A 15,371-nucleotide genomic window follows, 5' to 3' on the forward strand; every position below is an offset into this window, starting at 1 on the left:
TAACATGGTTCATCACTAGACTTTAGTGGAAATACATGACTTGGAATAACAAAAAAAGAAAAAATACCATATTAGAGTAAGAGAAGGATACAAATGAAGGGAAGAAAGTAGGAAAGCAAAGGGTACCTGTGAAAGCTCACAAACTTAAGATAACATGAGTGGCAACAATGGGCACTATGTTGCTTCATTTGCAAGATACAAATTCAGGTAGGTATGCCTCTTTTTCAACTATGAAAGTGGCTAAATGGTGCTTCTCTGGCAGTAATCAAGTACATCCATTCTGTTTTTCTGCATGTAGCTGACAGTGAACTCAGAAGTCAATTCTCTATTGACATGGTTTATAATTATAGCCTCCTTATAGATTTCTCAGGCTGAAACAAAATGCTTTCAAATATCCAGGGTGCTTAACAACTATGATCTACTTCTACTTGCTGGCTCAGAAAATGTCTACCCAAGCTTTATAATTACTGGTCAAGGGCCAGAGAAATAGAACATGCCCATTTGGGTTCCTTTGAGTATCTGTCCATAAAGAACACACAGCAATACTGTGTAATTCTGAGGCTGATAAACAGGTAAGATGTATAAAGTCTCTTATCCACAAAGAATTCAGTGTTAGTCTGTCAAGTTAGTTCTCAACCCTCACATAAAATTGTTGAAAAACAGAATTTTCATGTATACATTAATTTTAATGATTTCTTTGTATCTAACCAATTTAGGTATTATTTTCTTTTACACAGACAGTCCCAAAATAAAGAATAATACACAGAATATAGCCAATAGGTTATATCAATTTACTTCACATAAGAAGAGCATAATTCAGGCCTTTTCCATTTAATAACAAAAACAATCTGTACAGAAAACCCAAAGGCAACCACATAGCATATGTAAAATGTGCAAATACACTTTAAAATGCAAGTTATTCTATAGCATCTGCAAGATAGAATTTCATAGTAATTAAGGAATCTACTTCATTCTAACTTAATAGTCTTTTGCTTGTATAGCCAATGCAAATCTACAAGGCACAACTTAGCGCTGATGCTACAGTGTGAAACACACATCCTCAGATTATTTATTTGAAGATATTAAAATAATATCATGTTTATTATTTTTTAATGAGTCATGAGCTCATTTCTAAAGCTTCATAAAGCATTACAATGATAACTATGTGTAGTCAGGACAAGCTGTTTCCTGAACTTAAAAGGTGAAGGACAAGACTCTAGATTGTTATTCTGTATTAAAAAAGAAATATACATATATATACACAGACACCCCATATCACAGACAAGAAACTTCCCATAATCCAAAGGGAGGCCATTTCCTTATTAGCAAAGGTGTGCAATACAGTATTTCATGACAGTTAAAAATTACAAACTTACCACCTGTTTTGGTCAATCTTGCTACAAAAAGACACTGAAGTAGACAATTTTCTTCAGTAAGGTAAAGACAATGTCTAATTTAGAAAATCCTCCTCTTGAGATTGCACAGTGAAAGGTATCATTTAATTAAATATAAAAGCTTACTATTTTTTTTTTTTTTTTTGAGATGGAGTTTCACTCAGTCACCCAGGCTGGAGTGCAATGGCAAGATCTCGGCTCACTGCAACCCTCACCGCCCGGTTCAAGTGATTCTCTTGCCTCAGCCTCCCGAGTAGCTGGGATTACAGGCGCCCGCCATCATGCCTGACTAATTTTTGTATTTTTAGTAGAGACGGGATTTCACCATGTTGGCCAGACTGGTCTTGAACTCCTGACCTCAGGTGATTCACCCGCCTCGGCCTCCCAAAGCTCTGGGATTATAGGTGTGAGCCATCACACCCAGCCAAAGCTTACTGCTTTTAAAGAAATGATTTAAATCTACACAGAAAAAAATAACAACTTATTAAAAACCAGTAAGAGCACTGTCTATAATTCAAAATCTTCCAAACCCAATCACAGTGCTCCTTGCTGTTTATTGCCCATCCCTGAGAATGAAGATTCTACCATTTGTAATTTTTTAATAAAGTAAACAAATTTTACATTGATAAGAAGTTTAAGAATTGTTTTGAAAATATAAAATAAACCCTATATAATTTTAATTAAAAAAAGATAAATGCTCTTTGCAAAGACCACCATACATAAAAATTCTAAGTATTTGTATGTCAATCAATTTCTGACATTCTTTTTACTGGGTAATTTCTATTTTTTGCCATTCATATATCGCTCATTGCCTCATAACCTGTTACTTTGTACCTTTTGTTAATAGGAGTATTTAATAAGTAATGGAGGAAAAATACAATATAAAACCTAATGGAACTCTGAAGTGAGATGTGTATTTCCCTGTGGTAAAAGAGTTTTACTGGAAACAATCTGAATGTGATTCAAATAGACAAAAATATCTATGAAAGAAAGAATACATATGTTAAGTATCTTCCTTGTCTTTGGTTTAGCCTTCTTGACCAAAATCTTCTGTAAACTTCTTTAATTTCAACAAGTCGTGTTCATTGACTGTAGGTTTTGTGTTAGATAGTGACCGCAACATATCCGACTGTCAGGGAAAAAGAAGGGTGGGGCGGGGGAAGATATTAATAATAGATTTAACAAAATAAAAAACCATCATATTGTCATTGTTACAAACTTTAACATAAGTTTAAATATGAATATTTGCAGTGTGCCATAAGATCCTGACAATAAACTTCTTGTTCTTTCTGAGTCGGAGTCTCACTCTGTTGCCCAGGCTGGAGTGCAGCGGCATTATCTCAGATCACTGCAATCTCTGCTTCCCAGGTTCAAGTGATTCTCCTGCTTCAGCCTCCCAAGTAGCTGGGACTACAGGCACCTGCCACCACACCCAGCTAATTTTTATATTTTTAGTAGAGATGGGGTTTTGCTATGTTGGTCAGGCTGGTCTTGAACTCCTGACCTCAGGTGATCCACCCACCTTGGCCTCACAAAGTGCTGGGATTACAGGCGTGAGCCACTGCACCTTTACCCATTCTTTCAAAGATCTTCCATGATCTTTGACCATGGTATTCCTTTGTGTAGAAACTTAACACTTTCTTCCCTTGAACTGATCCAAACATTACCTATCAGAAGGACAGTCTTCTTAGTCTGAGGATAAAACCTCCAAACTATGTTCATGATCTAATTTCTGGCCTTATCTCTTTTTCTTAAAGAAGAGATCAGTTTTCCAAGTAAGTATAATTCAAAAGGAAAATATCATTCACTTATACTTAAGTGAAGCAGAGTGCCATTTTATGAAAAATCAACTAACTAGAATTTTAAAATAGTTACAATTAAGATCAAAATGGTTAGGGAAATAAGCTAATATCAGAGATTCATTAAAAAATTAACATCTAAGCCAAGACTCCTGTAAAAGGATATGAAAAATAATAAAAAGGACCATAAGTTACTAAAAACTACTCAAAGCTGAACAAAGTACAAAAAATAAAAAATAATACACCAAGGACTAAAACAAAAGGGGTTTCTGAGTAACTTCTCAGATAAGCATTATGGTTAGTTCACACGCAAAATATGGGCGTGTGGACATTTACATGTATGTCTATATAGCATGTAAAAGTTTCTCCTCTCGAAGTTACTCTTAAACTCGCCATTAAAAGTCTTTGAAGGTCTGAAACTGACAGAAAATTTTGAACTAAGATGTTCTTCATAAGAAAAGTACTTTTCAATCACCCCAAGTTCCCTAAAAATAATATGCCTTACAAAATAAGTCTTGTAAATTATTTTAATTCCTCCAATATAAATTATATAACTAATTTTAAAAAATAAAAATTCTATTTAAATTCAGTTAAAATTTTAAAAAACTACATTGTTTAAACTTTCTATGGAACTTTGAGAAGTAAAACAGAAAACACTATAAATATGATGATACAAGCATTAGTATTTGTTTTGTTTTTTTTAAGACAAAGTCTTTGTTGCCCAGGCTGGAGTGCAGACACACGATCTCGGCTCACTGCAAGCTCTGCCTGCCTGGTTCATGTGATTCTCCTGCCTCAGCCGAGTAGCTGAGGTTGCAGGTGTGCACCACCCTGCTCAGCTAATTTTTGTATTTTTAGTAGAGATAGCATTTCACTATATTGGCCAGGCTGGTTTCAAACTCCTGGCCTCAAGTGATCCTCCTGCCTTGGCTTCCCAATGTGCTGGGATTACAGACAATTTCTGGTTATTTTTAAAAATCTGAGATGCAGGGAAAAAAATTCACAAATCCTACTTTTTAGTTAGGTGTTGACAATAATTTTACTATGTATGAGCATTGTGGAGATATTCTAGCCATAAGACCTGTAAAGTCAGAAACTTGTGCTTTAAAAAATAGCTTTTTCACTTCAAGTTTCCTCAAAGCCCAAGAAAATCGCCTAAAAATAATTATTTTTTATATTTTGATTTCAATTAACTTTATCATTTTTAATGTGAGTCGGCAGTATAAAGTAAAATACACCTGTTTATACTAAGATTTTCCAGCAAATCTTAAATAACTGAAAATTATAAAGTATAATGTTTTAAAAATTTTCTTAAAAACAAACAAAATTTCAAACCATAGAAACAACTGGCTCCAAAAGTTTATCTCCAGGAACATCCATCCATGTCATTTCAATGGCACCAGGGTCACCTGGAGAGCAAGGTGTTAGCAGATCATCCACCATATAGTTAGGATCAGCTCGGGAAGGTCCGCGAACCTGAAATAAACAGTAATCTGAAATATTTATTTAAACAAATTGAACATTAAGATTTAATCCATTAGCAGGAAAGTTAAAATGTATAATAGTCTTGTATGTTTTATTAGAATGTTTACTTTCTGAAAAAACGTTAAGAATATACAACAAAAAGTAGTTATCCCTGGGTAAAGGGATAGATTTTGGTTGCTTTTAGTTTTTTGTTTTTATTTTGAGAGGGAGTCTCACTCTGTCACCTAGGCTGGAGTGCAGTGGCACAATCTCGGCTCACTGCAACCTCTGCCCACTACAACTTCCACTTCCTGGGTTTAAGTGATTCTCATGCCTCAGCCTCCCGAGTAGCTGGGATTACAGGCACGTGCCACCACACCCAGCTAATTTTTTTGTATTTTTAGGAAAGACAAGGTTTCACCGTGTTGGCCAGGATGGTCTTGATCTCCTGACCTCATGATCTGCCTGCCTTGGCCTCCCAAAGTGCTCGGACTACATGCGTGAGCCACCACACCAGGCCACTTTTAGTTCTTTTCCCGATGCTTTTCTATGTTTTGAAATTTCCTACAATAAACTACTTACTTGATCACAGAAGATGAGTTAAAAAAAAAAAAAGAAATCATTAACTGTGGCTAAGCTTTCTCTTTTTCCCCTCTAGTGCTTAGTAAGTGGTGGTAATGTTAGAGACCAAAAATAGATATATAAAAAATTCTCAGAAGTTTTTCTATAACTGAGAAACTTCTGTAATATTTGGAACTTTAGTATGAAACTACTAAATCTGTCTCTTTCAACAAAAATGCTCTCAAATCTAAGTACAAAATAATATGCTAATGCAGAATCAATGCCATTTTATCATGCAGAACTTATTTATAAGTTTTAACAATATCTAGAAAAAGAATCTTTGTGACATAGTCACATGCAAACATTTAGATGGCAATAAGTCTGCATCAACTTGTATCTGTTTCACAATGATTGACTTTAAATATTATCTCAGAATTGGTGTAGGTATGAAGAAATACAGGCTCTCACCTTAGTAGGTGTATTTTACTGTCTTTACTTGCTAAATTTTAGCTGCATGAGGTTAGGGATTTTTGTCTTTTTTGACTGCTCTACTTTCTGATCTACCTCCGAGCCCAGATTAATATTTTAGACATAAAATACTAGTAAATGTAAAAAATAAACAGGGAACCTTGTTCTTGTTAATTGAAATAATCAGCTTTAAAAGGAGTAAAGGATGGAGCTGCAGAAAGATCTGCTGCAGCTGGTGATCCCCAGCCACAGAGATGAAACTCATCTGGCTGTGTCACCATCATCCCACTAACAAGGACCTGGCTTCAGCGTCATGTGAGCTCCTCCTGGCAGTAATATGCAGAACTAAGTGATAAAGTCTGAGTAGGAAAGGACTGAGTTCCCATACATGTATAGTTTCTAAATGGCAAAGAGAATTTAAGAGAAAACATAATGGCTGTGGCATAAACTTAACCGTATTTCGGTAATTAAATGGCTGAAGAAGGGTGGATGAGTATTGTATCACTTCATTATCAGAAAGGACTTCAAAGTAGCATTATCACCCCCATCTTAGAGATGATAAAAAGGAGCCTTAAAGAAGTAACAGAATTTGCTCAAGGAGGTACAACAAGTAAATGGTGCCAGACTTCATATTCAGATTTTAATTCAAGCTTGTAACTTAAAAAATCTTATTGTAGTAGATGATAAACACATATATGTGACTTAGTCATATTATTAAAAGCGACTTACCTTTTTAAAATGAGTAGCTGACTGTACTTTTCTAACAGGCTGCATAAGTGCATCACGTACAATGATACTTATATCTGCCCCTGAATATCCATCTGTTTTCTTCCCGAGTTCCCGAAAGTCTGCTTCTGTCAGACTGTTCTGAGTGGTCCCCAGGTGCAGTTTAAACATTGCTGCTCGGGCGTGGGGTTCAGGCAAAGGAATATAAATTCGTTTCTCAAATCTTGAAAGAGAAATTACATTAAGAACATATTTTAATTGAAAATCAGGATATTTGCAAGAAGAAACAGATATTAAGTGGGCCTATTATGTGCCAAAGTTAAATATATATGTTGAGGTTGGGTAAGGGGAGAGAATCCAGAACACATTAAAAACAAAGAAAATCAAAATAGCCTGGAAGTCAGTTTGGAGTGGTTGAGTCTTTTTTACATGATTTTTGGGTTATTCTGCCCACAGTGTTCATATATCTGGAATTCAGGAAATAAAAAGACATGTCCTACAGGATTACAGTTTCCCGCAAAATTGTACTCTGAATTCTTGATCGAGGGACTAATGATTAACAATATAAAATAGGAGTAGAGATAACACAGCAATTCTCTACATTCAAAATATAATTAACTCACAATCTCATAGGATATATATTTATTACACAAAATGTCGATTTGAATGAACACATCCAGAACAAACAATCCTATATTATAAAGAATAAACACTACGTTTCATTAACAGTAATTTTGCTTGCCTTCTTAGAATTTCAGTATTTGGAGATAGAGAAGCAGGGATGAGGGATCATTTAAGTGGTCCCAACAGGTTGTTTTTCCTCCAGGTTACTCTCTGTGGCAATAAAAGAATTTAGTTTCCATTGTCTCTAGAGATGGGTGCAGAATAAGGCCATTTTTTAAACACAGACTTTCCTTTCTTGGTACTGAATGGTAAGCTAGCAGCTGGCAAATCATCAACTGAATGGGATAAAAGTGGCAAAAACTGAAGTGCTAATTTTTACCACAAAAAATAAATGAATGTAATAAGGAATTGTGAAGCGTGAAAAAGAGTCCATATACCTTTCCTAGAGCTGAAATCATATATATATGTGTATATATATGTGTGTGTGTGTGTGTGTGTGTGTACGTGTATATATATATATTCTTTCTTTTTTTTTGAGACTCTCACTCTGTTGCCCAAGCTGGAGTGCAGTGGCACAATCTTGGCTCACTGTAACCTCCGCCTCCTGCGCTCAAGCAATTCTCCCGCCTCAGCTTCCCAAGTAGCTGGGACTACAGGTATGCGCCACTATGCCCAGGTCATTTTTTTGTATTTTAATAGACACGGAGTTTCACCATGTTGCCCAGGGTGGTTTCAAATTCCTGAGCTCGGGCAATCCGCCTGCCTCAGCCTCCCAAAGTGCTGGGATTACAGGTGTGAGCCACAGTGCCTGGCCTGACCTAAATTTTTTACTAAAAAAAAAAATCTTGGTAGGTACAGTGGCTCACACCTGTAATCCCAGGATTTTGGGAGGCCAAGGTGGGTAGATCACAAGGTCAAGAGATAAAGACCATCATGGCCAACATGGTGAAACCCCATCTTCTACTAAAAATACAAAAATTAGTTGGGTGTGGTGGTGTGTGCTTGTAGTCCCTACCCGGGAGGCTGAAGCAGGAGAAGCACTTGAACCCAGGAGGCAGAGGTTGCACTGAGCCAAGATCGTGCCACTGCACACCAGCCTGGCAACAGAGCGAGACCCCGTAAAAACAAAAACAAAAACATCTTACCTGGTTATCTTATTTTGACTTAGAGAATTGCCATTTTGCTTAAATTTTATATGAATGGTTTTTACTGAATTATCAAACTATGTTTGTAAATTTCTAAAGTACCAGTACCCACCAAGCTTAATCAGAACAAAAGGCAAGTATTAGGTAATATATTTTCTAATATGAAAGACTGAAGTATGTTGAAATCTTGCTATCTTTGATAAAGTAGGGAAACAAGCAAATGACCACCCTTTTCCCCCTCAAAGTAGGGGAGCAACAGGGTTAGAGCACATTACAAATATTTTGAAAGGCTGTTAGAATGCCCCATCACAAGACAAAGATAATTATCTACTTGTTACATCTGCAGTGAGAAATAAGATATTTACTATATTATCCTACCTTCGCCTAATGGCAGAATCCAGAACCCAGGGTATATTTGTAGCTCCCAGAACCAAAATTCCATCATTGTCTACACCAACCCCTGCATTAAAATAGGTTATGCTTTAGTTAATTTGTTATTTTGGTGTTCTTTAAACCTCTTACATATATTCTGTTAAAAAATGTGGTGCTTTGCCATTAAAGTACCTCATCTTGAGAGTTTGTCTTTGGAAAAAAAAAACTATTTGATCAAATATCACCTTACAGCAATATAATCCAAATATATTGTGATGCAATATGATGCAAATGTAAGAATCAAATCTCCTAGATTGTGGACAAATACTATTAACATTCATTTCAAAATATTTCTTGAAAGATTTCATTTGAAGTCTACATATAGATTTTACTGATGTTGTTCCTTGTACATTATTAATGAATATATTAAATCTCTTTATTATTTATGTCAGTGAGTCCTACAAGATAATTACAACTGGGTAAAAATTACATATGCATATGGAAGGCAATCAGAATGAAACATGGCAAAATGAAACAGTTTGTTAGAATGGAGAAATTCTCCATGAAGTTTTCATTGTTATAAAATTTACAAAATGACTTTAAAAAATCAGTAACATTAAATTAGCAGGGCATGATGGTGCGTGCCCCCATAATCCCAGCTATTACGGGGACTGAGGCAGGAGAACAACTTGAACCCAGGAGGCAGAGGTGGCAGTGAGCAGAGATTGCACCACTGCACTCCAGCCTGGATAGCAGACAGAGTGAGACTCTGTCTCGAGGAAAAACAAACAAACAAACAAAATCAGAAACACTACCTTGCATTTGCACTAGGAACTCCGTCTTAATTCTACGTGCAGCTTCACTTTCATTTTCACTTCTTGATCCACACAGAGAATCAATTTCATCAATGAAGATAATAGAGGGCTTGTTCTCTCTGGCAAGTTGGAATAAATTCTTAACCAGTCTAAAAATAAATACAAAGTTTAAGTCTCTAAAAAATAGTAAAAGATCAAAACAATATACTAATATTACAAGAACTCCATAGATTAAAAAGGCTAATCATGTTTCAGGTACAGAAAATAAGAGTGCTACAACTGGATAATTTACTTTATGATTTAGTAGGTTGTACATATATGCTATCTTTTCCCACAAAATGAAGTCCAGATTAGAGACTGATTTGACAGAGGAGTACCTATATTACGTCACTTCTCTGAATATTCATGAATAATGTAAGAAATCTATTAAGGACTGACACAGCGATTACAGGCAAAGAAAAACCTTTGAAAAACTGATTTACGACTTACTTTTCACTTTCTCCTAGCCACTTAGAAACAAGATCAGAGGAAGATATCGAAAAAAATGTTGAGTTGTTGGCTTCTGTTGCTACAGCTTTGGCTAAGTAGGACTTTCCTGTTCCAGGTGGCCCAAATAATAGGATTCCCCTCCAAGGTGTTCTCTTGCCTAAAATTTACATTTGGAAAAAACAGCATGAGAATTTCAACACTTAATTGCAGTTACCTCTGACATCATGAATACTGAAGAATACTCTGAAAAGATTTTCACTCTAAAGCTATAAGAATTAAAACAATACTTAAAAAATAAATCGTATATTTTGTTTCTTCCAGTGACTACTTTATCAAAACTATACTTACATAACATAAGCCTTCTAACAGGAAGTACATTTGTTTGCTCACTTATTTATTCAACCAATATGTATCAAAAGCATGGCATGTGCACAGGCAAAAGGACTTCTGCCCTGCATGGAGTCTAGTGGGGGAAAAGAGTTCAGTTAAAAGGTACTTTCTGATCACCTACTGTGTGCACGGCTTGATACCAGAAATACTGTACAAAAACTATATCCATAAAAAATGGGCAGCCAGAAGAGATTTTCTTTCAATATTTATGCCCTTGGGAAGAGTGAACCTAACAAAGTATGGATAACTTGTAAGTTTCTGCTAAATTGATTCCAAAGGAAAGCACAGGTTAACGTTATAGGTAGCAGTTTCATGGTTGGGTAACAGTAAGGTAATACTATCTTAAATCCTAGTTTTGCCAAAATATAACCAGCAAATACATCAACTCTTTGTGCCTCAATTTTGCTAATGAGCAATGATAATCCTACCTAAAATAAAACAGTCTGGGTTACAGCTGGCAGTAAACTATCAAACACACATTTAAAAAACTGCAGCCAGGCGCAGTGACTCACATCTGTAATCCCAGCACTTTGGGAGGCTGAGGTGGGGAGATCACAAGGTCAGGAGCTTGGAACCAGCCTGGCCAATGTGGTGAAACCCTGTCTCTACTGAAAATAAAAAAATTAGCCGGTGTGGTGGCGGATGCCTGTAATCCCAGCTACCTGGGAGGCTGAGGCAGGAGAACCGCTTGAACCTGGGAGGCAGAAGTTGCAGTGAGCCAAGACTGTGCCACTGCACTCTAGCCTGGGCAACAAGAGCAAAACTCCATCTCAAACAAACAAAAGACAAACAAATCCTGCTAGGTACGAACTATGGATGTGTACACAGTATCTGCAAAAGAATGATATGCAGATGACTAATACTGTTCACTTACTGTTATGAAAGCAACTATTACTTGAATTTCATTTTCCTATTTTAAACATTTATATTTACCAGTGTTCTGAGTGTGGTACATATACCACTGGTATAACATGAAACACTTTTAGGTGGTATATACTTTTTATTTAAATAATTATAAAGAGTATATTAGAAAAACTTTTTTTCCCACTTATAATAGGCACAAAGCAGTCTGTTCAGTAACGTCACTAAGTAAAAATATGTGAGATGATTTCAAGTTCCAATACAGGCAAAATAATCTCTGGTGTTAGAAGTCGGGAGAGAGATGACCTCTGGGGAGGAATGAGGCAGAAGGCACCTGCTGGGTCCCTGGCAGTGCTGTTATTTCTGGATCTGCTTGATGACACTGGCATGCTTGCTTTGTGATAATTAGGGAACCCCAACTTCCAGGGGCTCCTGCATGTCTCTGTGTATTTATGCTATACTCTAATAAAAATGCTGTCCTAAAAATTAAGCAAAGAAAAACATTAAAAATTAGTAATGGTACACATACATGGAAAAACTCATGAAGATGATACATAAATGACTCATTTGAGAAAAACTGGTACAAGTAATACACCGTGGGTTCAACCATATTTTTGTGTTTTTATAGGATTACGATGTCAACTTTTACGCTGTTAGTTTCATATTCCTGAAGTTAGGTTGTAAACTGCACCTTGAAGCTAGGTAGACAGTGCATGGCCTATAAGCTTGTCGCTCTTCATCACTGCTCTATACAATATGACTGTCTGGACTGTTCAGTCTGAGGCCAACATTACAGATTTGCTGCTGACATAACCAACACGTTTACAAAAAGAAAAACCTCTGTCTGACTGTCAGATTGTGGATATGGCCTTATTACAGACACAGGCTATCAGTCAGACAAAGGATAATATAAAGGAATGGTTCAGCACAGGCATATCAATTACTGCTGGAACGAGAACTTGTAAGTTTCTCCAGATGGTAGGTCAGCAATATTCTCTTCATAGTGATAATGAAATGTCCTCTTGCTACTAGAGGATATGCACTTCTTCTGAAACTGTTAAGTGATTCTTATTCCTCTTTTCAAGAAATGGAAATACTCTTTAAAAATTAATATGTAACCATTGCAAAAAATTCAGATGAAAGTCAAAAGTAAAAATTTTCTATAATCTTGTTCCTAGGCATACATTAGTATTTCTATGTCCACCCATCTATACTTACCTCTCGGCATACACATTTAACAAAAATGGAATCATACTATACAGGTTATAACTTGCTTTTTGATCTTTCTAATGGATGTGGACATTCTTCAATAAAATACAATGCAGATTTCAATTTATTAATGTATACATTCTGTTTTACTGAGTACACAGTTTTCCACTGCATGTTGGTGAATTAACCTACTGGTTGACATCTAGGTTGTTTTACAATATATATACGCTGCAAATATGGATATGCATAAGAAATAAAACATCTTTGTGTAAAGATGTATCACCACCTTTTAACAGTCACAATTTATTTAAGATAATTCATTAGTGACAAGAATGACAATGTTTCAACTCAGTCATCAATGAACTTTTAAAAAATCATGAAATAAAATTATTTGAAAGTTATCTCACCTGTAAAAAGATGAGGAAATTTAATAGGCAGTATCACAGCTTCTTTAAGTGCTTCTTTGGCTCCTTCAAGTCCAGCAACGTCACTCCATTTCACATTTGGTCGTTCTATAACAATGGCACCTACAAAAAATTGTTATCTTTAAATTAAGAAAGAATATTTCACCAAGGTTAGAAGACAACATGAAATAATGATGTTAAAGAAATGCATTATAAAATTGTCTGGGAAAGGTTTATGGACTAACCACCTTTTGGAAATAGTGTGAGGAGGAAGCAGGTGTTAGGAGCAGTCAGTAGGACTGGCAATCAGGTGGAGGGCTAGATAACCTGGGGCATGTTTTACCCTTCTGTTGCAGCTTCCTTATTTATGAAATGAAAATAATACCATTTGTGCAAACTACTTAGATAGGTTGGTGCAAAAATCAAATAACATAATGAATATTAGAGGGTTGTGAAAAGCACCAAACGTTCCATAAGGTGGTTATATTTGAATACGCTGAATTTGGAGTATCAAAAGTACTTGTTCTACCATTTCTCCTGTTAACCAAAAGAAAAGGTCATCTAATCCTCTCAACCACTGAAAAAAAATATGCTTAAGAAATTTAACTCAAGATAGGCAGACAGACAGAAGGGAGAAGAAAACGGAGAGAGGTTAAGGGAAGAATGGAAGCAGATGATGGGAAAGAGAGAAAGTATAACCCTTTAGATTTGCAATACTTGCCTACAATTTGTCAGAGTTTCTATTTGGCTTCTAAAAAGATTTATTTACAATTTTTGTTATTTAACAAAGTTACCTTACAGGGAAGATTTAGCTTCTGAATGTAGTATATTCAAAAGCCACAGCAATTGTTGCAGGAAAAGTCCAAGAAGGATAATTTTCTAGAATATGGAAATGATTCCACTATAAACTATGAAGCAGCCTGTTCTAAGGTGACATCTAGTTGTCTTAAGTATAACAAAACATCACCGCTTATACAATCTATTGCTATATGAAATCAGTTCTACTGATTGTTTCTTCTTGTTAGGAAAGATAATCTGTTGTTCTAAGACTCAGCAACTTCCTTCCCTAAATTATGAAAATCTTTACCTACTAGATTAAAATCAAATAAAACCACAAACATTTTGTATTCCAAAAGTTCAGACTACTAAAAAATAAGAAAAAAGTAAATTCACTTTGTCTTTTTTAGGCTTCATTAAGATTAGTAATCCTAGGATTTTGTGTCAGTTAAACAAAAGTAAACTTACTTCACATATGCACACCATCTGGCTAACTCAAGATTTCCGCCACAAATTTAAAATGTGTCATGAATTGTTGTCATACGTAACTAATATTTTTAAGTTAAAAGTTGACTTTGGAATGTTTACTGATAAACAATCTCATACTAGACATGGTTTTCATAAATCGGGGATGGGATTACTGAAAAATGCAAACAAAACAAATGGAATGTCCTTCCAATGATATAAATGTATCCAGACTTTGACTATACTAATTATTATACTAGTATATTATTTAATCACAAAAAATCCACTGAATAAAATTAGCTAACAGAAAACTCAAATCACAAACTGATTTTTAATTTTAACAAATATACACAATATCATAATCTAAAATGAAAGTAAAAGATTAAAAATGCTGTTCAAAAAAAGAGGAAAAATTCAAAAAAGATATAATAGTATGAAATCCAGCAGCAAATCATTAAATTAAAAAATAGGGGTAAAAAAAGGGTATTTAAATATAAAAGGCTGGCAGTACACGGTGGCTCATACCTGTGTAATCCCAGCACTTTGGGAGGCCAAGGCAGGTGGATCACCTGAGGTCAGGAACTGGAGACCAGCCTGGCCAACATGGTAAAACCCTGTCCCTACTAAAAGTACAAAAATTAGCCCACTGTGGTTACACATGCCTGTAATCCAGCTACTTGGGAGGCTGAGGCAGGAGAATCACTTGAGCCCACAAGGCAGAGGTTGCAGTGAGCTGAGATTGCACCACTGCACTTCAGCCTGGGCTACAAGAGTGAAACATCACCTCAAAAAAATAAAAAAATAAAAATAAACAAATAAATAAATAAATAAAATAAAATAAAATAAAATAAAGGCTAGGACTCCTTTCATATTCTATTTCATCCCAAAATTCTAAATACATTTCCTCATTAAAATGTTTTAAGTATTTTTATTTATTTATTTGCATTTTTGGCTCTTATCATAACTGAGAGGGAATTTAGAGAAATCCCTACTAAAAATTGGTTGCATTGGCCAAGTGCGGTGGCTCACAATTGTAATCCCAGCACTTTGGGAGGCTGAAGCAGGTGAATCACTTAAGCTCAGGAGTTCGAGAGCAGCCCGGGCAACATGGTAAAACCCCATCTCTTAAAAAAAAAAAAAAAAATTAGTCAGCATAGTGGTGTGCACCTGTGTGCCCAGCCACTCAATGGGCTGAGGTGGGAGAATCCCTTGTGCCCAGGAGGTTGAGACTGCAGTGAGCCGTGACTGCACCACTGCACTCCAGCTGGGCAACAGGGCAAGACCCTGTGTCAGGAGAAAAAGAAAAAATATTTTTATCTTTTTCAAAATTAAAGATATACAACTGATTTTTACCTGGGGCAGGTAGGGGAAAGGAAGCAAAACCAAAATAGAGCAAAGTGTCTTGCTT

At 35.7% G+C, this 15,371-nt stretch overlaps 1 protein-coding gene across 1 annotated transcript in view; it reads right to left on the bottom strand.

Moving 5' to 3' along the window:
* Nucleotides 1-768: 768 nt before the first annotated feature.
* VPS4B (vacuolar protein sorting 4 homolog B) overlaps nucleotides 769-15,371 on the bottom strand; it is a 30,446-nt gene continuing 15,843 nt past the window's right edge. Inside the window, exons 5-11 of the mRNA XM_035271298.3 lie at nucleotides 12,725-12,844; nucleotides 9,858-10,014; nucleotides 9,369-9,517; nucleotides 8,560-8,641; nucleotides 6,416-6,635; nucleotides 4,529-4,669; nucleotides 769-2,523 (exon numbers count right to left, since the gene is read on the bottom strand). Coding sequence (XP_035127189.1) covers nucleotides 2,422-2,523; nucleotides 4,529-4,669; nucleotides 6,416-6,635; nucleotides 8,560-8,641; nucleotides 9,369-9,517; nucleotides 9,858-10,014; nucleotides 12,725-12,844 — 971 coding nt within the window. The 3' untranslated portion in view covers nucleotides 769-2,421. The remainder of the gene's footprint in view (nucleotides 2,524-4,528; nucleotides 4,670-6,415; nucleotides 6,636-8,559; nucleotides 8,642-9,368; nucleotides 9,518-9,857; nucleotides 10,015-12,724; nucleotides 12,845-15,371) is intronic.

The sequence above is a fragment of the Callithrix jacchus genome, chromosome 13 (assembly GCF_049354715.1).
Source record: "Callithrix jacchus isolate 240 chromosome 13, calJac240_pri, whole genome shotgun sequence".
In the NCBI taxonomy this organism is placed as follows: domain Eukaryota; kingdom Metazoa; phylum Chordata; class Mammalia; order Primates; family Cebidae; genus Callithrix; species Callithrix jacchus.